Genomic DNA, 27072 nt, shown 5'->3' with positions numbered 1-27072 from the left:
GGGGGGGGGGGGGTGTATACATGCATATCTATGTGAGGATGTTCACAATCTCTTGTCTCTAGTTCCACATGAAAACGTTATGGCGTTGAAGGAAGATGATGACATTTTCCTGAAATATCAAGTTAAGGAGTCTCCATAATTAAGTAATTTTTCGTGAAACTGGTGATGGGGAATGGTACCGCACACAAAATCAAGTGAAAATGTTTGCTTTAAAGTATACGTCTCTGACCGTTGTCAGACTTTTTATAGACAACACCATAATTGATGAGTGGCAAAACTACGTAACATTTTGGTTGTCTGTGCTCAATACATGTAAGTGTAAGTGCTACAATATTTCATATTTTGTCAAACATGTACGTAGCCTCATCGCCTGGTTCAGAGACGTATTATACGTCTCTGCCTGGTTCAAGTTCAAGTTCTTTATCACTTTGAGTCGTTCGACTCACCAGTTACAAAGTAACAAAATTTGTGATATTAACTGTGCAAAATACAAAATAGCATTACACACACTCGCAACACAATTACAAGTGCAACTATACCTATTTATAATAATTATGTTCCTCTCGAATTTGCAAATTTTATATATTTCCCTAAGTTCGTTAATTCTTTTGTATTTTTCACACTCAATAATCCTTTCAATTTAAATATGCTTGGGTTTTTAATATAATAAGTTTTCAAAACAATTGCTCGCAAATCAGAATGACATGATCTTCAACATCATCTTAATTACAAACATTACACACTCGACGATTCAATGTTTTGATATCGCCCTTTTTCTAATTTTAAATTATGAGGAGATTTTCTTTTGATTTCTTTCAGATATTCTTTTTGTATGGGTTTACTCAGGCAGTTTTGTAGATGAAAATGATCGTAAATATATCCATAAAAAATTGCTTTTGAGAATATTTTATTTTTTCTGCACATTCTTCTCTAAAAATATTAATAAACCTTTCTTTAATTAATTAATAAATCTTGTTGTCGTTAATATGATATTTCCAAATATACCCTAGGCCAGGTTAATCCTAGCCTCTGATATATACTGTCCACTATGTAACTAATTGGTCAGCTGTAAAAGGTCAATTATCTTTTTCATTGAACCATGTAAGTTCATAGGTACACTAGCCCGGAACCGATTGACTGATTTTTGACACCTTTATAATTACTACACACAGAGAGGGCACCCCGTTAACAAACTTACTATAGACAGAGACGTATTGTAATATATACGTCTCTGCTATAGACAATAAGGAATCACACTCTATTTTCTCAAAAACTCAGTTACATGATGACAATAAAGTTAACTTCATAATGATTTTTTTTAATGATTACTCAAAATTATCATCATTTTCAATAATCTGATATGAAAAGTTTGTTCCGTATTAGGGTTAGTATTCAACCTTGCTCGATGATAACAGAACTCATGATAGACTATTTAAAAAAAAAAAAAAGTTTTAAAACAAATCATCTACGTGAGAAGTTAAATATCCTAATAAATGACTTTTTTTTTATCAAATTAGGAATTCCAATTTAAATATTAGTTGACCTTGGTTAAGGCACTCTTGTGAAATGAAATTGTGCCTGGGGCTGTCATTTCCTGATCGAGGGACAGCCAAAGTATCTTACCTGTAGGTTTTTACCTGGAACTGATTTATCTGTATACGGCTGTACGTGATTGATAGACAACGAACTGGATTAATTGACATGGACTTAATTGCCTTGAAATCACAGAATGTGACATTGATCAGGTACAGCACAACAGAATCCAATGTGACCACTGGTGAATGGTCAATGCATTATCACTGCCTAGATTCTCAGGTATATAGATATCATATACATAGCTTCGACGTGACGTCACGGGACTTCCGGTTTATAGTTTGGTCGCCATATTGGATGGGTGAAGGTTGCCGCAAGTAGAGCGTGAAGTATAGATTTTATCGAGGTCATGGGTGTTCATTGTACGATCATTGGCTGTTCCAACGAGAGTGGGCGGTGTCAAGCTTCCTTCTTTCGACTTCCAGCTGTAATCACAAACCAGGGCGAGAAAACTGAAGAGTTGTCCACAAAAAGACGAAGACTATGGCTATCCAGGATCAGCAGGGCAGATCTAACCCAGAAGTCATACCCCTATGTTAGGGTGTGTTCAGAGCACTTTGTCAATGGTATGTACGTGATCAACTGACAAATGATTTTCGTAATTTTGTTATTATTCTCAAAAATTTCACTTACAAAAAATGACAGTGGTTTCAAATATTTACGCTAATATTTGCTTGGTCTTGAAAAACACCCCATCTCAGTAGATCGGCCATCGATTAGATACAGTGTGTTATAAGGGCGAAGATCGGTTTGTTTGAGCCTGAACTTATATAAAAAATATTAATAAGAGTACTTTAATACAAAATATTCCTTTATAGGCTTATGAAATAGTTATTTTTAAGCATATTACAGGTGTTTGGTTTTTTTGTATTAGTATTATTAGTATTTATTTTTTTGTGTGTCATGGTATATTTATATATTTAATCATAGTCTAAGTTTTTTTTTATACATATATGTATTGTTTAATGTACATGGTGTTCATAGTGGAATACAAATCTGTTATTATGATGCATTATCAAATGTGATATAAACAGTGTCTGTACATATAGTCTTAAATTTTACAGGAAAGCCATCATCTCTCTACCCAGAAGTCAGTATAGACTGGGTACCTTCTCTGAAGCTGGGCCACCACAAAGTAACAACTCTGACTTTGCCAACCCCTCTACGTGGTACCAGAATCAAGCAACGAGAGGAAAAGAAGAAGAATGTTGTAGCTGCACACTCACTTCTTCAACTTTTCAACCAGTGTCGACAAGATGAAGTGCAGGTTACAGATGTTACAACACAGGATCACCCTGAGGTAACAAGTGACTGTGTCCAACATGTACAGACAGAACTGTCTTCTAGTGCAATAAGTGCTATAGAAAGTGATTATAACAGAATCACAGTGGAGAATGTTGAACTAAAACAGAAACTTGCAAACATGACAATTACTGAAGAAGGGTTACAGGGAAATGATGACAGGGTTAAAATGTTGACTGGAATCGCCACATTCCAAATTCTCATGACATTATTTACTTTCTTGGAAACATCACTTCATTCAACCCACAGCAGTGCTCTCACCAAGTTTCAGCAGATGATGGTTGTCCTTATCAGACTGAAGTTAGCCTTCCCGTGTCATTATTTGGCTGAAATGTTTCAAGTTTCCCCCAGCACCATCAGCAAGGTATTTTTGAATTGTTTAAATGTGATGTTTGTGAAAACGAAACCACTGATCTACTGGCCACAAAGGGAGGAGCTACAGGAAACCATGCCCATGGCGTTTCGGAAGCACTTTGGACTTCGTGCAGCTGTCATTATCGATTGCTTTGAAATCTTCATTGAAAGACCCTCTGGCTTGAAAGCACGTGCCCAAACATGGTCAAACTACAAACACCATAACACTGCTAAGTACCTGATAGGCATCACACCACAGGGGTCCATCAGCTTCATCAGTGATGGATATGGTGGAAGAGCTTCAGACAAGTTCATAACAAACTCATGTGGTTTCCTGGATAAACTGGTTTATGGAGACATAGTTGTTGCAGATAGAGGTTTTGACATTGCTGAGAGTGTTGCACAAGCTGGTTGTGAATTGAAGATTCCTGCTTTCACCAGAGGGAAACCACAACTGTCAGCAGTAGACATTGAAAGTACCAGGAAACTGGCACATGTTAGGATTCATGTTGAGCGTGTAATAGGTCTACTTCGAAACAAGTTTGAAATTCTCCACAAAACGATTCCAATTGATTTCCTTGCATCATCAGACAATTCAATACCCACCCTTGACAAAATTGTGACAGTATGTTGCGCTCTGACAAATTTATCCAAATCTGTTGTGCCTTTTGATTAGTTATTTTTGTGTTACACTACGTACTTCTGCATGTGTAAATTATATGTAAGCAATAATTGACCGTGACAGAAGGTTATATAATTATTTGCTGTCTTTGATACTGATTAGATGTACATGTATGTGTATCCAAAACTTAAACTTATAACAGTTCTTTATCATAAGTGAATGTTTTATGAAAAGCCAGTTTTGTTATGCTATGTATGATATAATGGATGATGCCCACTCAAGCAATAGCTTCAGTGATGTTTTAATTACATATATTTGAATCCTGGAGTGAAAATAGAAATATATAGTTTTTCAGTTCACGTCAGATATAGCACCTACTGTGTATTTATATGTGTACAAATTCATACCTCCAGGACCCTGATGTTGACAGTCTGAAAATTAAACTGTGAAGTGATAATGAAGATGCTTTTGTTTTATTATCATTTGAAAGTAACTAATTATACAATTAGCACTTCAATAAATAATATATACCACCAACATTAAAAAATTTCTTGTTTGACATGACCCTATCGACCCAGAAAATCTTACCAAAGACCTAACTTTTTATGGTCATCCTTTTTTCCCATTATTGTTTGTACAAGACTTCGAAAACAAAAACAAAATTCAAACCTATTACCTTGGGTCAGATTACTGTAATGTCAAGCGTATATTCTTAATTGTGGTGTAAGTTAACTTTTCTATATGCAATTCAAGCAGACACTGATTTTTTTTATATGAGCAGTTGTACCAGTACTGTTAATTCTAGATCTGTTCTCACAATATGTTAAATAAAAAAATATAATAACATAATTCACAAACAGATGCAATAATTTTATTTCTGACATGTTATTCAATAAAAACAGTTATCACAAACATTGCAGCATACCATTATATGTGAACACTTTTGAATTCACTTGAAAACTATCAACCGGCATAACATATTGGATCTTTCACTATAAGCAAATCGCAAATTAGAGAAGTACTGGTAGATACATGTAAATTTAAACTTCACATGTTAAACGCAAGTACATTGTACACTAACATTTTCAATTTTGTTTCATTCAAACCTTCAAACTACAAATTAATGTTTCCTGCTTCGTTTTTTTGGTCTAGAGTTAGAGTCCGTTTTCTTACAATCGGGACAATACCACTTTCCCTTTGGCAGTTTTGACTTTGTCAATTTTAAACAATCCAAGTGGAACCATTTCAATTTGCAGTTCTGGTTATCACATGCCACCATTTCTCTGTCAGGGGTCTCGGGCTGCTGACAAATGCAATAAAGATGATCTGAAATGCTGTCCTCGATAGGGTTGTTCTGATGGGAGTTGGTCGCCACATCATTCAATGGTCCAGGTTGACTTTTCTGTGAGTGGGAATAAAACTTTCCGACAAGCTCTGGCATAACTGCCATTGTGTGGAAGTCCATAGCTTTCATTTTAATTCCCTGCCACAATTGTTCATTTGGCTCTACTCTCTCAATGTGCATGTCTTGTTCAGTCCACACAACAAAGTCACAAAATTCCCGTTTAGTCACATGTATCTGCGTTTGGACTTGGTAATAGTAGGGATGTGCCGGTTTAAGTCTTTTCCCGTCTGGTGTGTCTTCTAAACATGACTTTGATCCAGTGTAACTAGTCAGAGAAGAATGTCGGACACTGTAGGGACACTTTATTTCCACAACACCAACACCACAACAATCACATGACACCAGTCCATCTGGGGAGGCACCTAAAGTTGGGAATTCTGTGTTAATGGAAAATCCAGCCTTTTCCAAGGAGAAGTTCTCATGGAGAAGTTCCATTGCTTCCTTGTAGGACCTAATAGCCTCTTTCTCATGCTCACAAGAAATGTATCTGTCAGCGGGCGGTCATGTTGCCCTAACAACCTTTATAACGGACACTAAAGTTGTTTATACCTTAAACAAGGGACAGGTCATTACCACATGGCCAGCTGTATGCCTGTTATTTGAATTTTCACGTAATGCGGTTTATAATGATTTTTTTTATAATTCGTTTCGAACAAATATATATTCCGTAAAATTTTCGACCGAACGTTTCACAGACGCTTTTTAAATGGAAAGATGTAGACGCAAGTGCTACGGAAACGATACGGAAGTGCTACGGTACGGAAACGCTACATTCTGTGTTGCATTTGCCTTTATGTCGTTAGTAAACCAAATTGCAGTATATGAGACTGTATACTACAATTTACAGTGATATGGTCAGTGTAGAAATACAGCTGGTACAAGGTAAACAAACAAGGCCGCCCGATACTTTCGGTATCAATAGTCGGAAAACATTCTGGGTTCGTTAGCATTTAGCAATATAGGTCATCGCGAAGAAATAAAGCAACTTGACAAATTATGACAATACAAATTTATTTGAAGATGTGTAGGTACCACAAAATTATTGTAAGCGCCATTCTAGATACGAAATTACCAAGTTTGTCAACGTCATCACACAGGGGATCGGTTTCGAGATTTTGAGTTATGCATAACATCAGTGAATAACCACAACACTAAAATTCAGCATTTCTAAAACCTTGTAAAAGTCGAGGGTATCCACAAGGTTTTAGAATGTGTATAAATACCTTTTTAAGTGTTGTGGTTTTTCAGTGATGTCATCATTACTCAAAATCACGAAACCGAGCCCCTGTGAACGTCGTCTGCTAGCGATGCTAATCTGACCGATTAGACATGGAATCTATTTCAAACGAAATGTCCTTGGAATCGTTATCACATACTGAAAGGACCACATTTATTAAACATTTCCGAGTATATATGCTTCTGAAAATAACGTAATATTCCAGTCGAAGGAAACATGAGCGTTTCCGATGAAACAATCAAGTCCGTTCACCGCCACATCACTTCAAAATACATGTAATCTGTCAATGCGCGAAAAACAACTTTAATTTCAAACAAGCAGAAGTTATGCAATTATTAACAATTTTTCAACATAAACACACTCATATGAAATAAATAATAAAGTTAAGTTTGTGTTCAAACCATTTTATGTGCGTGTGGTTTTCAATGACACGAGGGACTATATCATTTGCTTCAGTTACTATACTGAACAAACTATATACATATAAATGTAAATATAAACTTTGAACTGTTACCAGATGCAGTATACAGTCGATATGAATGCAATTTGGGTGACAGATAAATAGAATGTCGCCCGTTAAGCGATACGAAAATACTGTTCAATCGATATTTAGTTTGGTAATGTGGTGAAAAAGCCTGGCGATTGGTAATACATTTAAATATCACCATCTTACACTGATATTTTAAAAGTCATTAACCATTGTGCAGGCAACGCCAACTGAAAAGATCTACTTCCACATCAGAACAGCCTCTCACGGCGGCCTAATCCCACACTGAGACAGATAACAGCCTCTCACGGCGGCCTAATCCTACATTGAGATAGATAACAGCCTCTCACGGCGGCCTAATCCCACACTGAGACAGATAACAGCCTATCACGGCGGCCTAATCTCACACTGAGATAGATAACATCCTCTCACGGCGGCCTAATCACACACTGAGATAGATAACAGCCTATCACGGAAGCCTAATCCCACACTGAGATAGATAACAGCCTATCACGGAAGCCTAATCCCACACTGAGATAGATAACAACCTTTCACGGCGGCCTAACCCCACACTGAGATAGATAACAGCCTATCACGGCGGCCTAATCTCACACTGAGATAGATAACAGCCTCTCACGGCGGCCTAATCACACACTGAGATAGATAACAGCCTATCACGGCGGCCTAATCCCACACTGAGATAGATAACAGCCTCTCACGGCGACCTAATCCCACACTGAGATAGATTACAGCCTATCACGGCGGCCTAATCAATTCAATGTATGTAAATGACTTTGAAAATGACTTTATTGCTAACGGTGTTAAACCGTACGATTTTGGAGAACTCAGTCTCTTTTTATTAATGTATGCGGATGATTTGATGCTACTTGCAGAATCAGCCAATGAACTACAGAATATGTTAAATAGTTTGTCTATATATGCGAACTCATGGAAATTGACCGTTAATACGGCAAAAACTAAGATTGTTGTCTTTAGAAATGGAGGCCGCTTACGAAATAACGAGGAATGGTTCTTCGATAGAAAAAAAATAGAAGTCGTTGAACAGTTTACTTATCTAGGTATTGATTTTAAATGGAACAATAAATTTAATATTGTACAAAAGCAATTATCCGGGCAAGGTCGAAAGTCAGTATTTGCCTTATATACAAAATGTAAAAATATGAATTTAAACTGCCATACTTTGATTAAACTTTTTGACACATATGTTACCAGTATACTGTGTTACGCATCTGAGGTATGGGGCTCGTGCAAAGGCATAGATATTGAGAAAGTTCACCTGGAATTTTGCAAAAGGATATTATGTGTTAAGAAGTCAACATGTAATGTAATGATCTATTTTGAATTGGGTAGATTTCCGATTGTACATACCAGACACTATAATTTAATTAAGTACTGGTTCAAGCTTTTAAATACTAAGAACTGTGTTCTTAAAACTGCCTATGATGAACTCATGTATATGCCAAAGCGAAATACTGTTTTTAATTGGGTAACTTTTGTGAAAGACAAACTTTTTTCACTCGGTCTTGGCGAAGTGTGGCTGAATCAAAATAATGTGAACTCGTCTGAAGCCCTGCCAATTATTAAACAGAGAATCTTTGATAACGCACGGCAAGAATTGTTTGAATTATTAGAGAATTCCTCGAAATGTTTTTTGTATAGACATTTAGTTGATAATTTAACATTACAACAATATTTATGTAAATATATTCCAAAGCGAAATAGAATTGCTCTAACTAGGTTACGTTTATCAGCGCATACGCTGTATATTGAAACTGGGAGATATCGAAACATTGTAAGAAATGAACGTATATGCAGAATTTGTAACTCTGAAGATATTGAAGACGAATACCATTTTTTGTTCATTTGTCCATTTTATCAAGTTTTAAGAGAAAGACGTATAAAATTGTACTACTGGAAAAAACCATCTGTTTTCAAGCTGATTCAATTATTAAGCACAACGAACGTTAAAGAATTAACTATGTTAAGTAAATATATATATGATGCCACCCAGTTGAGGAATAGCATGATATAATGTTAAAATATATGTAGCTACATCCATTTTTTGTCCATTCTCCACTGCGTTATTGCAGTGTCTACCACTGTATTTATATGTACTGTGTACATACTGATGAGCTGTAAAGCTCAAAGTCAATAAATGAATTAATCCCACACTGATATAGATAACAGCCGTGAGGCCTAATCCCACACTGAGATAGATTACAGCCTCTCACGGCGGCCTAGTCCCACACTGAGATAGATAACAGCCTATCACGACGGCCTAATCCCACACTGAGATAGATAACATCCTATCACGGCGGCCTAATCCCACACTGAGATTGATAACAGCCTCTCACGGCGGCCTAATCCCCCACTGAGATAGATAACAGTCTTTCACGGCGGCCTAATCACACACTGAGATAGATAACAGCCTTTCACGGCGGCCTAACCCCACACTGAGATAGATAACAGCCTATCACGACGGCCTAATCCCACACTGAGATAGATAACATCCTATCACGGCGGCCTAATCCCACACTGAGATAGAAAACAGCCTCTCACGGCGGCCTTATCCCACACTGAGATAGATAACAGCCTATCAAAGCGGCCTAATCCCACACTGAGATAGATAACAGTCTTTCACGGCGGCCTAACCACACACTGAGATAGATAACAGCCTATCACGGCGGCCTAATCCCACACTGAGATAGATAACAGCCTATCACGGCGTCCTAATCCCACACTGAGATAGAAAACAGCCTCTCACGGCAGCCTTATCCCACACTGAGATAGATAACAGCCTATCACGGCGGCCTAAGCCCACACTGAGATAGATAACAGCCTCTCACGGCATTGATAACAGCCTCTCACGGCGGCCTAATCCCACACTGAGCTAGATAACAGCCTCTCACGGCGGCCTCATCCCACACTGAGATAGATAACAGCCTCTCACGGAGGCCTAATCCCACACTGAGATAGATAACAGCCTATCACGGAAGCCTAATCCCACGCTGAGATAGATAACAACCTTTCACGGCGGCCTAACCCCACACTGAGATAGATAACAGCCTATCACGGCTGCATAATCCCACACTGAGATAGATAACAGCCTATCACGGAAGCCTAATCCCACGCTGAGATAGATAACAACCTTTCACGGCGGCCTAACCCCACACTGAGATAGATAACAGCCTATCACGGCGGCCTTATCCCACACTGAGATAGATAACAGCCTATCACGGCGGGTTAATCCCACACTGAGATCGATTTTATGCTGAATTTACCGAACTTGTCGAAGACCTCACGGTGGCCTAATCCCACACTGAGATAGATAACATCCTCTCACGGAGGCCTAATCCCACACTGAGATAGATAACAGCCTCTCACGGTGGCCTAATCCCACACTGAGATAGATAACATCCTCTCACGGAGGCCTAATCCCACACTGAGATAGATAACAGCCTCTCACGGAGGCCTAATCCCACACTGAGATAGATAACAGCCTGTCACGGCGGCATAATCCCACACTGAGATATATAACAGCCTCTCACGGCGGCCTTATCCCACACTGAGATAGATAACAGCCTATCACGGAAGCCTAATCCCACACTGAGATAGATAACAACCTTTCACGGCGGCCTAACCCCACACTGAGATAGATAACAGCCTATCACGGCTGCATAATCCCACACTGAGATAGATAACAGCCTATCACGGAAGCCTAATCCCACACTGAGATAGATAACAGCCTCTCACGGTGGCCTAATCCCACACTGAGATAGATAACATCCTCTCACGGAGGCCTAATCCCACACTGAGATAGATAACAGCCTATCACGGAAGCCTAATCCCACGCTGAGATAGATAACAACCTTTCACGGCGGCCTAACCCCACACTGAGATAGATAACAGCCTATCACGGCGGCCTTCTCCCACACTGAGATAGATAACAGCCTCTCACGGAGGCCTAATCCCACACTGAGATAGATAACAGCCTATCACGGCGGGTTAATCCCACACTGAGATCGATTTTATGCTGAATTTACCGAACTTGTCGAAGACCTCACGGTGGCCTAATCCCACACTGAGATAGATAACATCCTCTCACGGAGGCCTAATCCCACACTGAGATAGATAACAGCCTCTCACGGTGGCCTAATCCCACACTGAGATAGATAACATCCTCTCACGGAGGCCTAATCCCACACTGAGATAGATAACAGCCTTTCACGGCGGCCTAACCCCACACTGAGATAGATAACAGCCTATCACGGCTGCATAATCCCACACTGAGATAGATAACAGCCTATCACGGCGGCCTAATCCCACACTGAGATCGATTTTATGCTGAATTTACCGAACTTGTCGAAGACGTGGTTCATTTGCCTTTACAAACCACTTCGTGTTTTGTGGTGTCACCAATGAACTTACCTGTACTATCCAGTTGCGGCGGAAGTCTTCCTTAAACTATAAGCTGTTCGAAATTGTGTACCTATCGAACAGCCAAACGGGGGCTACTGACATTAAATGTTCTTGTTATCATAAATGGATGAGATTTGAACTTTGGTACTGAAGGGGTAAATATTTATAATTAATTTGAAATTAAAAACGAGAAATAAATTTCTGTTTGGCTTAGATTTTGAGATGATAACTCCAGTCGTGCACACGAAAGACATTCATAGATGGATTTGTTTCCAATGCTTAAGTTGAATTATCACCTTATTATCAGTTAAAGTTTAAAGTTGACTCACCAGTAATGTCATAATTCCCTCCGGCCTTTGTCACAATTGTTCTTATAACGTAAGGAATGTGTGCTGTTTGTGACGTCACACCATGCCTTGGTAGACGATTAAAACAAACGGAGTCGACTTTCGGGGCACCTGTTCCGTATCCACTGATACCGGAAGTGGTCCCCAGCAATACAAGAAAGATGACACCTTGCCACATAATTCAATGCTATAAACATTCCCTAGTCGTTATGGACAAAACACAAAAATAGTGTTCAGTGAAATAGATTTCCGCACTGGCTTAGTCTCATCAGCGTACCTGTAACAACTGCTGTACATTTGAGGGTTGATAAGTGCATATGTGTCTGTCAGTTATAAACCCTACGTGTAATACTGGGGTAGCCTTAGCTTATGGTAAGGTCAAAAGGTCATTCCTTCTACCCTAGGGTAAACACATAGTGATGGATGGCACAGTTTGCCTACATTGACATATATTGTTACCGGATATATGAAGACACTTATGGATTTGCTTTATAATGCCAATCTCAACTAAGGGATAACATTCAATGTGTAAGGAAAGAAAATGTTGAAAATGTGAAATAGTGTTCAATATACATGTATGTACAGTACACACTTTTATTGGTTGTATCCTTTGGCAGTACATTAACGTGTAAGTTTGTCATACGACAGTTTATATATATATATATATATAGAATAGGATCAATCCGCCTGAAGAAGCCCTAGAAGGCAGAAAGGCCTAGCGGACGATCTGAAAATTTTGTTTTTATTCTATATTTTCCTTCGCAAGGACTTATTTATTTATTATCTACTATATATATATATATATATTACTGTAATAGCCCGAGGTCACACTACATACACATGTAATCTTAGACATAGGCAGTTGACCACAAGGTACAAAACAGCTACTGATCGAAAGCTTTCTATAGCGCATGTCAAGCAGTGAGAAGAGAACTGCCGGGTTCGTTGTTATGGGCCAAAGAGTAGAGAAACGAGATCAGTGGTTAGGCTGTAATGTACTAAGATTAGGAAACAGTAAGGCATAAAGGTTAATTTTGATGTTGTAAAACAGGGAATATAGTTCAGTAGAAAAGTCGCTTGATAATTTAACCCAACATTAAAGCAATTTTGTCAAACCATAGTATTTTTACACAGTTAAAACAATTAAATTTTTGGTAAAACCAAAAAATATCAAGAAGTAGCTCTTTTCTACGGAGGCTAATTGAGGACATCCAAATATATGTTTTTATCTCGTTATAACGGGTTAGTTATCTCGTTATAACGACCTTCTATCTAGTTATACCGAGGAAGTATCTAGTTATACCGAGTAAGTATCTCGTTATACCGAGGAAGTATCTCGTTAAACTGAGTAAGTATCTAGTTATACCGAGGAAGTATCTATAATTAGAACGGAATAATTATCTCGGTACGTTTTTATCTCGTATCACAGCATAGTGTCTCGTTATAACCACTTGATTTCTTGTTAAAATGAGTTAGTTTCTCGTTATAACGACTCTTTGTATAAAGACAAAGTATCTGGGTTAAGTTGCATCGTTAAACAGTGTCATTTCGTTTCTTTATCAAATCAAGTTCAATGTAAGATAGAGGAAAGAAACGCCCTTATATGCTTTGCATGTTCACCAATTGGCGTTCACTCAAAAGGAAATATCCTCGTTTCTTGCAAAAGAACACAGATTTAGGATATCTGAAAGAAATTTGCGAGGAGTGCTTAACAATGAAGGTTTATCAAGGAACCGTTCAGACATTATACGTGTTGCCAGTTTGATAGGTTGTCAACTGGATATGTCTGGCCGTCAACACGGGTATCGTATGGTGCATCTCAAGTATGTACTCACTTGACTCGTCGGGCGTGTACCTAAGGAGAACACTTGTGAGGAGAAGGTATCGTTCTACCGGTCCCAATGATGTTTGACACTTGGACCCTTATGATAAAATGACTCCATTTGGAATTGGCATTAATGGATGCCTTGACGGTTTTGGTTTGTTTGTGTTTTACGTCCTATTAACTGCCATATGTAGGTATCGAACTCGCTACTAAGTGGTGGAGACGGTCAGACGCCTTAACAACGCGGTCACCGTGGCCCCTGAATCGACGGATCACATGGTGCAGTAAAGGAGAAGACAACGTCTCAGTATCAGGAAAAGATATCATTTTACCGGTCCCAGTGATGTTTTAACACGTGGGCTCTTATGATAAATTGACTCCATATGGAATTGGTATAAATGAATGTATTAACGGGTTTTCGCGGTACATTTTACACAAATAGCGACCCAAAGGTAAAAGCGGGTTATTTTGTCAATAACATTGCTAAGTTGAACGGCTGTTAACGGACATCGTGCTTTGATTTTGGTACGGAAAATCGTTCCCTGTTCTTCCCAAAGATTTTAAAATGGATTTGGTAATGAAGGTTGACAACCCAACCCATTAAACAGAATATCGTTATACCATAAAGCGAATATAAAATGAACATGCTATGTCAAAATATAAACGGAAAATCAATAAAAATAACTCCATTATGATCTTAACACAGCCAAATCTTCAAAATTGTTGTGCACAATTCATCACCATTCATTGTATTTAACTATGCTTGAAATATCAAATGAAGAAATTTTAGCAGGAATAAGTTATCAATGTTTGTAATTGTCGCTGTACTATACCAAAATGCTTTGTTATATTTTTAGATCTAATCTTGTCTTCAAAAAAGTGGTACTATGGAGTTTATACAACCCTATGTGGGAATATGTGGCATCCACAGACACATGTCAGTAGAAATAATATGTGGGTAACTTTGCATAAATTGATGTAAATGTGCAAAGAAATAGTAAATGAAATATCATCAAAAATGTGAAGCCTTGCGTTAGGTATCTAGATCACGTCGGTCAGTTCGAAAACTAATCATAGTCAATAATCTGAAAACAACTCATCTGAATAGTTCTAAACGTTTTCTTCCGGTTGGTAAGTATGGATTATGAAAAGTTCTTTTTACACAACCATGTATATATGACGTGTCGATGACTACAAATGTAGTACTATATGTTCACTGTCGCCTTCGTCAGAAAAATGACCAGTGAAGCGTATGCACACAACGGTTTAAATGTGTACGAGTTGCCCACAAAAATCCATGACTTGGTTCAGCTACTCTTTGTTTAATACTTGGTCATAGATGTGCGAGAGTCTTGGAACCCCTCGTCTCGATTTAGAACTTTCGATTTGGCATGCTTTATATATGCCTGGGTCGCAATATCATGTCTGATATCAACCCACAAATCATTACATGTATGCTTGAAATGAGACCATCCTGCAGGTTTAACATGTATGGTCACGTGTAAATCAGCTGTAAACCGGATGTTTCTATATTTGGACCTGAGTAAATATTGAGACATCTGAGCGTGTGAACTGAATGGGAAAATATAAGGAATAAATATCTTCATTATAAAGTTTTTTTTAATTGGCCACCAATTGTAGTTTAAAAAAATATTAGCAAGGCTGTTATAAACAACAGCCATAACAACCACATTAGGGAGACAATATTTGACAATTATCATATAAGATCCAACTTTCGTCACTTTAGTTAAACATGCTTTTGTTGCGATAAGAGTGTATATCTATGTTAATGATGAATTTAAGAACATGAAAGGCTGGTTACTTTAAAAAACAGATGATGGCTGACAATATGCTTTAATTGTAAACAATCTGTTGAACAATAAGTAAACATTATATAGCCCGATTTAGTTGTATGTTTATATGATGTATACTGTGGTTGCAGAAACTACACTGACGTGATAGGATATATTTGACATTTCATATTTATTTCATAGTTATAGATATTTCCTTTACGTATTTAATACAAATGTTTCAATGTGGCTACGAAACTTTAAAAATGCCCGCCTTATCGACAGTCCGAACAATTTCGTTCAATAGTTTAAACAGCGTATTGTCGAGACATTACCCAAATATTGAATGATTTTATATTCTTTCTTTGTAATCTTTCTCTCTTTCTCTGTTCTCCGATCTATCTGCCTTATCTATTTTTCTTGGGCTGGAGATGGTGGAACCAAAGGCTTTTATGGAAAAGTGGAGGGTGTGAGGATTATATCGGCTAATGTGCAAGGGCTTTAGAATAGAGAAAAGCGTAAAAATGTGTTCTCATATCTTAGAGATACTTACCACAACATTTTCTGTTTACAAGATACACATTTCACAGAAGATAACGAAGAGCTCATCAGAAATGAATGGGACTATGATTCATATTTTTCGTCCTTTCGTGGAAACTGTCGTGGGGTAGCTATTCTTTTTAGAAATAACTTTGAGTGCAAAGCTCATAAAGAAAAGAGAGACACATAGAGTTAGATATAGAAATAGAAGGTTCCCACATTACACTGATAAATATCTATGGGCCCAATCAAGATAGTCCTGATGTTTATGCAAAACTTTCTGACACGATTGAAGACTTTGATTGAACACATGTTACTAATTGTGGTGATTTTAACCTTGTTTTAAAACCCGAGCTCGATTATGACAACATATATAGAAACATTAACAATCCAAAAGCCAGAGACAAAGTATTAGATATAATTGATAATTTTGGTCTTGTATATGTCTTAAGAGAACAACACGAAAATGTTAGGAGATATACTTGGAGAAAACAGAACCCGGTTAAACAGGCATGTCTAGATTTTTTTATTGTTTCAGAGAGTCTTCTGTCTAGTATTAATCACACAGGTATAGATCTTGGTTATAGGTCGAATCATTCATTTCCCAAGATATCAGTGTCGTTAAATGAATTTAAAAGAGGTAGAGGGACATGGAAACTTAATCATTCACTTCTACATGATTCAGAATACTTAAAAATAGTTAATAATTGCATCAATGATGTAAAGAAACAATATTGCATACCAATCTATCATTTGAACAATATTGAAAACATCCCTTCTTCCGAGATTCAATTTACTATTAATGACCAGTTATTTTTGTAAATTTTGCTTATGGAAATTCGAGGGAAATCAATATCATATGCATCATATAAGAAAAAGCTACAAAACTTTAGGGAAAATCTCTTTAAAAGAACAATACAAGGGCTTGAGGCACAGGAAAATGTTAATTTAGATGAATTAAATGGGAGAAAACATTATTTAGAGAAGATAAGAAAACATAAGATTAAAGGCAGTATTTTAAGATCACGGGCGAAATGGGCAGAAGAAGGGGAAAAACCTACCAGTTATTTTTTAAATTTAGAAAATAGAAATTATATCTCAAAAATAATACCAAAATTACAAACCGACAATAACAATATAATAACAAAACAGGAAGTCATATTAAAGGAAGTTTGCTCATTTTATAAAAATCTTTATGGTGTCTCTAACAGCACAGATAATAATATACAGAATGCAAACTTGACATGTTATCTTAATAATAATGAAATTTCTAAACTATCTCAAGATGAGTCTGATAGTCTAGAAGGGGAAATTACATATAAAGAGGCAGTACAAACTTTAAAATTAATGGAAAATAATAAAGGCCCAGGGTCGGATGGATTTTCAACAGAATTTTTTAAATGCTTTTGGGGAAAATTGGGGGAGTTTATAGTCAGATCAATCAATTATGGTTATCGTACAGGACAACTTTCTATAACGCAGAGACAGAGAATAATAACTTGTATACCAAAAGCAGACAAACCAAGGCATTTCATTAAAAATTGGAGACCCATATCACTATTAAACATCGATACAAAATTGCATCTGAAACTATAGCTAATAGGATAAAAACTGTTCTCAATAAATTAATAAATGATGATCAAACTTTTTTCTTTCGGGTCGTTATATAGGGGTAAATACAAGATTAATATACGATATTATGCATTGTACTGAGGAGAATGACATACCTGGCATGCTACTGATGATTGATTTTTCAGAAGCCATTTGATTTAGTGTCTTGGTTATTTATTGAAAAGGTTCTACTTCTCTTTGGTTTTGGTAATAGCATTGTAAACTGGTTTAAAACTTTACATAATAATGTTCATTAAGCTATAAATCAGGGGGAAAACATATCTTCATTCTTTGATATCAGGAGGGGCTGTCCACAGGGGGATTCAATCGCACCGTATCTGTTTATTCTTTGTGCAGAGGTTTTGGCTACAAAATTGAGAAATAATAGAAATGTAAAAGGTATCGAGAAAGTTGCCCTATTTTATTATCACAATATGCCGATGACTCTTCACTTATACTTGATGTCTCTGAGAAATCACTAAAGGAAACAGTAAAAGAACTAAATTAATTTGCAAACAAATCTGGTTTTAAAATGAACATTGATAAAACTCAAGTGATATGGATTGATAGCAGTAAGTATAGTGAAGATTGTTTTTTACCTGAACTTAATTTGCAGTGGGAGAAGAAAAAAGATGAAATACCAAAACTTAACTTTGACAAAAAATGTATCAAACTAAAATCTCTAATAAAAATTTGAAACAGAAGGTCATTAACACATATTGGAAAAAAATACATATCAAATCATTGCTCATCTCTCAATTTAATCACCTGTTTATATCATTACCTAATCCAGATGATAGATTTATTATCAAACTCAACTCAATATTATTTGATTATTTATTTAGTGGAAAAACAGAAAAATAAATAAAATAGAGATAATTACTCAAAATTATGCTGATGGTGGTTTGAAGATGATCAATCTTGTTGCATTTATATACTCTCTTGGATCAGAAGACTCTATCAGAGTTCTGAGAAATGGCAGGCCATACTTAAAACTTATATTGACATACAGTAGATCTTCTTGCAAATTGTGGTTCTGAATATATTCAGAAATGTGTAAATAAGTGTAAAAATAAATTCTGGAGTGATGTGCTCAGATCATGGTTCACACTTAACACAAAATATTATGATAAAACTCTTCAGGAAAGCATATTGAAAGTTCCCATTTGGTATAATAGTAAAATCAAGATAGGAGGAAGAGCTGTTTTTTTATAAAAAAAATATTATCAGAAAAACATTTTTATTGTAAATGATATGATAAAGGAGGTTAGCACAGGTTTGTTTTACACATTTGTAGAATTTATTCGAAAATACCAAGTAAACACATTTTTTTACAGTATCAGGGTCTTGTCTCTGCAGTTAAAGACTTTATTTCATCATATAATACATACAGATTTGAGACAATTTATCCCTACATACCTATCAATTTAGAATTTTTTCTTAGAGTTAAAAAAAGGGTCAAAAATGTTTTACAACATCATAATCAAATCGGACAAGATACCATCCGGCACCAGAAAATGGAATACTATATTCGACAACATGAATAAACAAACCTGGTGTAAAATCTACAAAATGCCATTCTGTGTAACAACAAATACAAAACTTCAGTGATTCCAGTGATTCAGAGAGTGATTCATCATGTACTTACAAATAACTCATTTCTATCTACAATTGGAGTAGTTGTCTCCCCTCTTTATGTATTATGCAACTCTGAACTGGAAACAATTACTCATATATTATGGGAATGTGAGGAAGTACAAAGATTACTAGAAAGTTTTGACACATTAATGGAAGCTCTTTTAATCCCATTTTCAGTAAACAAAACATATTTTCTTTTTGGCCTTCTTCATCAGAATTTTCTTCCCAGTAATCGAGTAGATAGTGAAATCATCATCATTATAAAGCAGTATATTTACAGAATGAGATGTTTACATAACTCATTAAATATAAACGCTCTTGTAAACATAATAAAAGACAACTCTCAGATTCAAAAATACATTGTTGATGGTAAGGATGAAAAAGCTAAACATAAATTTGAAAATAACTGGAAAAATGGGACCAACTAATTAAGTTGTAATACATTTTTATTATCATATTATCATTATAATTATTATGTTTAAGACATACTCCATCAAACATATTCTAATTTCTGCCCTTCACAAAGCCGATATATTACCTATATATGATATAGCATACATAAGTGAATATCCACCTCTTTTTCCAACATCTCGCCCAACTTTTCCTACATTTCCTCTCTCTTTTCTTTATGTTCTCTGTTCTTCCTTTCTTTTTATTTTCTCAATCTCTATCTCAAATACTCTTTCTTATAAAGACAATGCAATGTACTCAGTAGACAGTCTGTGCAAAATTTCTCATTTACCTTTTTGTGTGGGACTGATATTTCTTCTCTTTGCATTTATATATCAATAATCAGTAGATACAGGAATATGTCTGAAAATATCTAATGTCATGCAAATGGGTTTGTGTGAATACAACGCATGTGAGTATGGTGAAATCATTTTGATAATGTTTATACATGGACATGGGTGTTTTTTGACATGGATATGAGTTATACAGTATGTGTGTTATATATAATTTAGTGCAGATTTTGTTTCTAGCATAAAGATATATACCATATGTGATGAAAGTTAATATGTGTTCTATTTTTACACGAGACATATCAATGAATGATTGAGACATATATATGTCAGACACATGGATATGGGTAATAAAATGTTAAAATGTAAAAATAGACGGAAATGAGTATATAAGTTTATGCTATTGTGAAAATGTATGTACTCGATGACAAATATGGACATAACAGAGTTTATGTGTATGTACCCGGTATGTGCCAGTATACAAATGAGTGAATGTTTTGCTATTTATTGTACATGTACATTGCATTGATGAAAAAACTGAATAAAAAGATAATTATAATAATAAAATCTCCTATTTCCCTTAAATCGCTTAAATCTCTCCATCTGAGGGCTACTCCCTCCCCAAAGTAGGACTACTCTCTGCAAAAAAGGACTACTCCCTGACAGTAAATAGGATTACTCCCTCATGAATATTTGTAGGCGGAGCTTATAAAATGTCAACCAATAAAAACATTCGGTAGGCGGGGCCTTCTCCATGACGCAGGTGACGTCACAATTCAAAATAAAACGACAGCACCAGAAATGGCCACCGGTGTAGGCCGTTTTGATCATTACAGATGAGGAATAACAGCATATTTTGGAAGCTAAAAGTATAGCCTAAATACAAAAGCTGTTGTTAAGACTGCAGTGTATTTATTTAACTAAATGGAATGCCGGATGCGTCGACGATTAGGACAGAGCGAGCACAGAGGAGGTGAACGTGTGTTCATGCAAGTTTTATGCAGAACTTAGAAAAGTGGATGGGACTAAATATGCTAGGAAATCAATGGTGACCATTAGATACGGTCTACAAAACACTTATTGAATGCTAGAAATGAAGATATCATCAACAACGATGCATACAGCACTTCCAATTGTAATATTTGTTCTGTCTTTGAATTTGTTTAAAGAATTCATAATGAATAAATAAATTGATTTGTTAACTTGCCTTAATTTGTTTTGTTATGATAAAACAGTTATAGAATGGTAATAAAACACTTGTAGAAAGGGTAATTCGGGAATTAGCAAATTTATGGTTACCCTTGGTGAAAAAAACTATATCCTTCAGCGGCTTTGCCGCCTCCGGAAACACCACGATCAGAACTATAATATACCACACTCAGAGCTACAATTTACGACACTCATAGCTATAATATATCATACTCAGAGCTATAATATACCACACTCAGAGCTACAATATACGACACTCATAGCTATAATATACCATACTCAGAGCTATAATATACCACACTCAGAGATATAATATACCACACTTAGAGCTACAATATACGACTCTCATAGCTATAATATACCACACTTAGAGCTACAATATACGACACTCATAGCTACAATATACGACACTCATAGCTATAATTTACCACACTCAAAGCTATGATATACAATGTACTACATTTAGGGCTACAATATACGATACTCATAACTACAGTATACCACACTCAGAGCTATGATATACAATGCACTACATTTAGGGCTACAATATACGATACTCATAACTACAGTATACCACACTCAGAGCTACAATATACGACACTCAGAGCTACAATATACGACACTCAGAGCTATAATATAAACACTCAGAGCTATAATATAAACACTCAGAGCTATGATATACCACACTTAGAGCTACAATATACAACACTTTAATGTACCACACTTAGAGCTACAATGTACGACACTCATAGCTATAATGTAACCACCCTCAGAGCTATACTATACCACACTCAGAGCTATAATATACCTCACTCAGAGCTATTATACTACATTCAGAGCTAAAATGTACACACTCATAGCTATACTTTACCGCACTCAAAGCTATGATATACCACACTCAGAGATATAATATACCACACTTAGAGCTATAATATACCACACTTAGAGCTACAATATACGACACTCATAGCTATAATTTACCACACTCAGAGCTATTATACTACATTCAGAGCTAAAATGTACACACTCATAGCTATACTATACCGCACTCAAAGCTATGATATACCACACTTAGAGCTACAATATACGACACTCAGAGCTTTAATATACCACACTCATAGCTATAATATACCACACTTAAAGCTACAATATACGACACTCACAGCTATCATATACCACACTCAGAGCTATAATATATCACACTTAGAGCTACAATATACGACACTCACAGCTGTAATATTATATGTGATTAGTCTTTTTTATCAGGTTTTCGACGCAATTTTGATAAGTAGACATCAGGTCGTCTGAGCGTTTAAACTGAAGGGGATAAGGAATAAGCTTGTTCATGATAAAGAATTTTCAAAATGGCCGCCACGACGGATTTGATGAGCAGACCTCATGATAAAATGTTGGATTTCTCCAAAAAATAAGAATGTCCCCTAAAACTCCTTCAGATTTTTTGCACCATAAATGCATCCGGAACAGTTTGAATTTTCAATATATCTCGTTTGCTATTTTTTATTGACGTTACATATGTTTTGTTTGATAATACGTTGATGTTTTGTTTCTTAAACTTTACTAGAAGAACCATTCTTTTTATACAATCATGGAATAAGTAATATAAGTTGAGATATACAATCTAATGGACTGAATTTTAATTCAAAGTTTAAACTTGAATGGTTCCCATTTTAAGAAATTACGATGCTTCCTTCCAATGTCTTTTTCGTATCCAAATAAAGAAAAATCTGGATGGAAGATGGAAGTGAATCGCTCTAGATCGGACGACGAAACAGATTCATAGGCTTTAACAACCGCTTGTTCTTTTGACAACAGCTTGTCCGATTGGGTCATTGGAAACCGTTTGATTTCTTTAGCAATGACGTCTAGAAAAAGAGATTTACTTATGTTTGAATTGTGCTCTATCATCTTATAGGGGAATTCGGCCAACTGGCTCAAGACCCCTCTTATTTGTAGAACCTTCCAAGCACGTTCAAGCGCTTGTGGAAGAGAGGCACACTTCGGTACGCGTAATACCACATCGTATGCTCTGCTGACCGTCAGATATATAGCTTCTCTTTCGTTCCCTTGGTTCATTTTAGAAATGTCAACAATTTCATCTAAATGTTGACTTTTTAGAAAACTTCCAAGATCCTCTTTGAATGATTCGATTTTCCCAATGACATCATACTGAATGCTACACGGACGGCATACATCATACATAGGGCACCAATGAGGGTTTCGGTTTTTACCAGACGTTTCTGATTCGATTACGTGTTTGATAAACTCCGGAAAAGTACTGTCATGACCACATTCCTTGGATTTTATCGAGAGATTTTTCCGATGATTTTTCAAGATGATTTTACCTGTACTTCTCCAGAACACGTGATTATTAGTGAAGAGTTTATCGACATATCCTGAAAGCATTCTTGTGTAAGGATTTCGGACAAATATAATCTTAGTGGAACGCATTAGCACCGCCAGGGCCTGGTCGTATTGAATTTTGTCAAATGTATCAAAAGGTAATTGGTGAACAGTGCCGCCTTTAATGCTAAAAGGATCTTTTCGATGATGATAGCCAAACAAAATTTGAAAGACTTGTTTCAGAAAGGTTGACCCAACTTTCGCTATATTACAGAACAGAAGATCGGTTTGATCATCGTAAATCATATGAGTTTTCAATTTCACTTCTGGTAGAGTTCCGGTGTAGTTCTTTCCGAGAGAACGACATGTCGTTAGCATTGTTTTCCTCCGTTCACTTTGCTCTTCGATGAAGATGCTTTCTGTTCGTTTAGGCGCCTGTAACGAGAAAAAAGTCGTGTAAGTTTTCAAAAAAACTAACTCGTGTAAGATAAAGAAAGTTCAAGATCTTCAGGAGTTGTGGAGCTTTCTATCACATTTTTTGTATGACAATATCAATTGATAGCCCCCATGTCTTCAGTGCCTTTTACTGTAACACCCCATATCTGGCAAAAACTGTTTAAATAGTCTTGGTCCAATCATTCCTAGATTTGAATTTGTCTGCACCTTTTGGATTGAAGATTCATTCATTCTCTTCCTCAATTGAGAGGACGATTCTCTTTTATTAATCAACAAATAGTTAAATGTACTAGATTTTCTCAAGACTATAGAAAAGAATATGTTCATAAATACTGAAAGCCAATTACGGTTGATCATTACCCCCTCAAACTATTGTAAAGCTAAATATCGTACAAATATGTACTTAATCCTATAAGGACATACCCCAAGTTTAAGCTAGTGGAATTCCCCAAGTTGTTTGGGGATCAAAGCGTTTACAACACTTCTTGACCACCAGACGACAGATGCAATAACCACGCTAGTGAATATAGTTTTGACCAGATGAAGTTACGAGAAATCTCAAATGAAATGAGACTGCAGCTTACATTGCACTGGATTTATTCAGCAAGCAATTATTCAAACTTAACAGGTATCAGAAAAACACAAGTTGTATGAACTAGAATATTTCACATGAATAAAATTCATGACAATGTACATTCACTAAAACTTTATTGAACGTATTATACGCCCTTGTTGTAAACTACACAGGTTTTGTACACGTAACTACACTGGTTTTGTACACGTAACTTCACTGTTGTTGTACACGTAACTTCACTGGTGTTGTACACATAACTATACTTGTGTTGTACACGTAACTACACTGGTGTTGTACACGTAACCACACTGATGTTGTACACGTAACTACACTGGTGTAATGCACGTAACTATATTGGTTTTGTACACGTAACTATACTGGTGCTGTTCACATAACTTCACTGGTGTTGTACACGTAACTACACTGATGTTGTACACGTAACTATACTGGTGCTGTTCACATAACTACACTGATGTTGTACACGTAACTACACTGATGTTGTACACGTAACCACACTGATGTTGTACACGTAACTACACTGGTTTTGTACACGTAACTACACTGGTTTTGAACACGTAACTTCACTGTTGTTGTACACGTAACTTCACTGGTGTTGTATACATAACTATACTTGTGTTGTACACGTAACCACACTGATGTTGTACACGTAACCACACTGATGTTGTACACGTAACTACACTGATGTTGTACACGTAACAACACTGATGTTGTACACGTAACTTCACTGATGTTGTACACGTAACTACACTGGTGATGTACACGTTACTTCACTGGTGTTGTACATGTAACAAAACACTGGTGGTGTTCACATAGCTACAGTTGTGTTGTATACGTAACTGCTCTGATGTTGTACACGTAACTACACTGATGTTCTACACGCAACAAAACACTGGTGATGTTCACATAGCTACACTGGTGTTGTATACGTAACTATATTGGTTTTGTACACGTTACTATACTGGTGTTGTACACGTAACTGCTCTGATGTTGTACACGGAGCTACACTGGTGAAATACACGTAACTTCAATGGTGTTGTACACGTACAAATGTAACTACACTGGTGTTGTACACGTAACTACACTGGTGTACTACACGTAACTTCACTGGTGTTGTACACGTTACTACACTGGTGTTGTACACGTAACAACACTGATGTTGAACACGTAACAACACTGATGTTGTACACGTAATTACACTGGTGTTGTACACGTAACTACACTGATGTTGTACACGTAACTACACTGGTGTTGTACACGTAACCACACTGATGTTGTACACGTAACTACACTGGTGTAATGCACGTAACTATATTGGTTTTGTACACGTAACTATACTGGTGCTGTTCACATAACTTCACTGGTGTTGTACACGTAACTACACTGATGTTGTACACGTAACTATACTGGTGCTGTTCACATAACTACACTGATGTTGTACACGTAACTACACTGATGTTGTACACGTAACAACACTGATGTTGTTCACATAACTACACTGGTGCTGTAAACATAACTACACTAGTTTTGTACACGTTACTTCATTATTTGTACACGTAACTTCACTAGTGTTGTACACGTAACTACACTGATGTTGTACACGTAACTACACTGGTGCTGTACACATAACTACACTGGTGCTGTACACATAACTACACTGGTGTTGTACACGTAACCACACTTACACACATAAACATTTCAAACATTTGTAACCAACCCCTGTGCTCCGTCGCAAGATCACTCACTTCAAACGATATCAGTTTCACGCGTCTCGCAGCCACGGTTTCCTCAATTTCTGACGACATGTCAAATAACGAGGCCGTTAAAAATCTACTGACTGTAGTCAGATTCCCATACAATCAACAAATAAATTCACGTCTGGACTCTTCACAAAATAATCAAAGAGAAAAGTTCGAATTAACTTCAAAAAATAACTCCCTCGTTGAGGGCAAAGTCGGATTTACGGTGTTCACTGTATTTGTCCTGGCGCGAAATTTGTTCCGGGGAAAAATCGAAACAATTTCCAATCTACCTTTCAGCTCAGAGTTCTATTGATAAACTTAAATCACCCTATAGACATATCATACGCAATTGTATTGATACTGAATTGAAGTGTTTGTTAAAATGTCAAAGTACTACTTTGTTAGCCAATCAGCACGCGACAACACGCTGTTCCAACTATTGAATGAATTTGTATGGACTGTCGATAAGACGGGAATTTCAAATTTTAAATATATATTGTAAGTTAAAAAAAGAACATTAGAGGCAGGGAAAACGTAAATATAGCGCGCATTATGTTGTTTGCGTGCAAAGCTGAGTCATTCAAATAGATCATAAATACCATACATAACAGTGCAATGCTTAAGTGTATCTCTAGGCAAACCACATGTTACCAAATATATACAGATAATTTTCTTCTATTATCAATATTGTTATTGTAATGGGCTTTTGATGTTTTGAGTTATCCGCTATAACAGAATGTCTTACTGCCCTGTAATGTTATATGACATTGGCCACTCTGAC

The 27072-nt window shown here is 36.5% G+C and overlaps 3 protein-coding genes across 6 annotated transcripts in view; 2 read left to right on the top strand and 1 right to left on the bottom strand.

The window, feature by feature from the left end:
* Nucleotides 1-1850: 1850 nt before the first annotated feature.
* Nucleotides 1851-4341, top strand: LOC110459379. Its single transcript, XM_021511605.1, has 2 exons — nt 1851-2159; nt 2658-4341. The coding sequence occupies exons 1-2, from the start codon at nt 1943-1945 to the stop codon at nt 3923-3925; spliced, it is 1485 nt and encodes a 494-aa protein (XP_021367280.1). The 5' UTR covers nt 1851-1942; the 3' UTR covers nt 3926-4341.
* Nucleotides 4342-7914: 3573 nt separating this feature from the next.
* On the top strand, nt 7915-9063 carry LOC110459377. 2 transcript variants are annotated; one of them, XM_021511599.1, is made up of 2 exons: nt 7915-8584; nt 8789-9063. In XM_021511599.1, the coding sequence occupies exons 1-2, from the start codon at nt 7917-7919 to the stop codon at nt 9051-9053; spliced, it is 933 nt and encodes a 310-aa protein (XP_021367274.1). In that variant the 5' UTR covers nt 7915-7916; the 3' UTR covers nt 9054-9063. The 2 variants fall into 2 exon arrangements, with proteins under 2 accessions (XP_021367274.1, XP_021367275.1); XM_021511600.1 differs by having other exon boundaries at nt 7915-8588; nt 8793-9063.
* A 9190-nt stretch (nt 9064-18253) lies between these two features.
* LOC110459378 (carbohydrate sulfotransferase 11-like) overlaps nt 18254-27072 on the bottom strand; it is a 65734-nt gene continuing 56915 nt past the window's right edge. For all 3 annotated transcript variants that reach the window (XM_021511601.1, XM_021511602.1, XM_021511603.1), the window contains one exon: nt 18254-23936. In XM_021511601.1, coding sequence (XP_021367276.1) covers nt 22800-23936 — 1137 coding nt within the window. In that variant the 3' untranslated portion in view covers nt 18254-22799. The remainder of the gene's footprint in view (nt 23937-27072) is intronic.

This window comes from Mizuhopecten yessoensis, unplaced genomic scaffold (genome assembly GCF_002113885.1).
Source record: "Mizuhopecten yessoensis strain PY_sf001 unplaced genomic scaffold, ASM211388v2 scaffold10053, whole genome shotgun sequence".
NCBI lineage: Eukaryota > Metazoa > Mollusca > Bivalvia > Pectinida > Pectinidae > Mizuhopecten > Mizuhopecten yessoensis.
The sequence above is the reverse complement of the archived record's forward strand: the minus strand, read 5'-3'. Positions and strand labels throughout refer to the sequence as shown.

Coding starts and splice junctions, on each gene's coding strand:
- LOC110459377 (XM_021511599.1), top strand. CDS start 7,917: ATGTTAAATAGTTTGTCTATATATGCGAACTCATGGAAATTGACCGTT. Junction 8,585..8,788: donor CAAAATAATGTGAACTCGTC/TGAAGCCCTGCC, acceptor TACGCTGTATAT/TGAAACTGGGAGATATCGAA.
- LOC110459379 (XM_021511605.1), top strand. CDS start 1,943: ATGGGTGTTCATTGTACGATCATTGGCTGTTCCAACGAGAGTGGGCGG. Junction 2,160..2,657: donor TTCAGAGCACTTTGTCAATG/GTATGTACGTGA, acceptor TAAATTTTACAG/GAAAGCCATCATCTCTCTAC.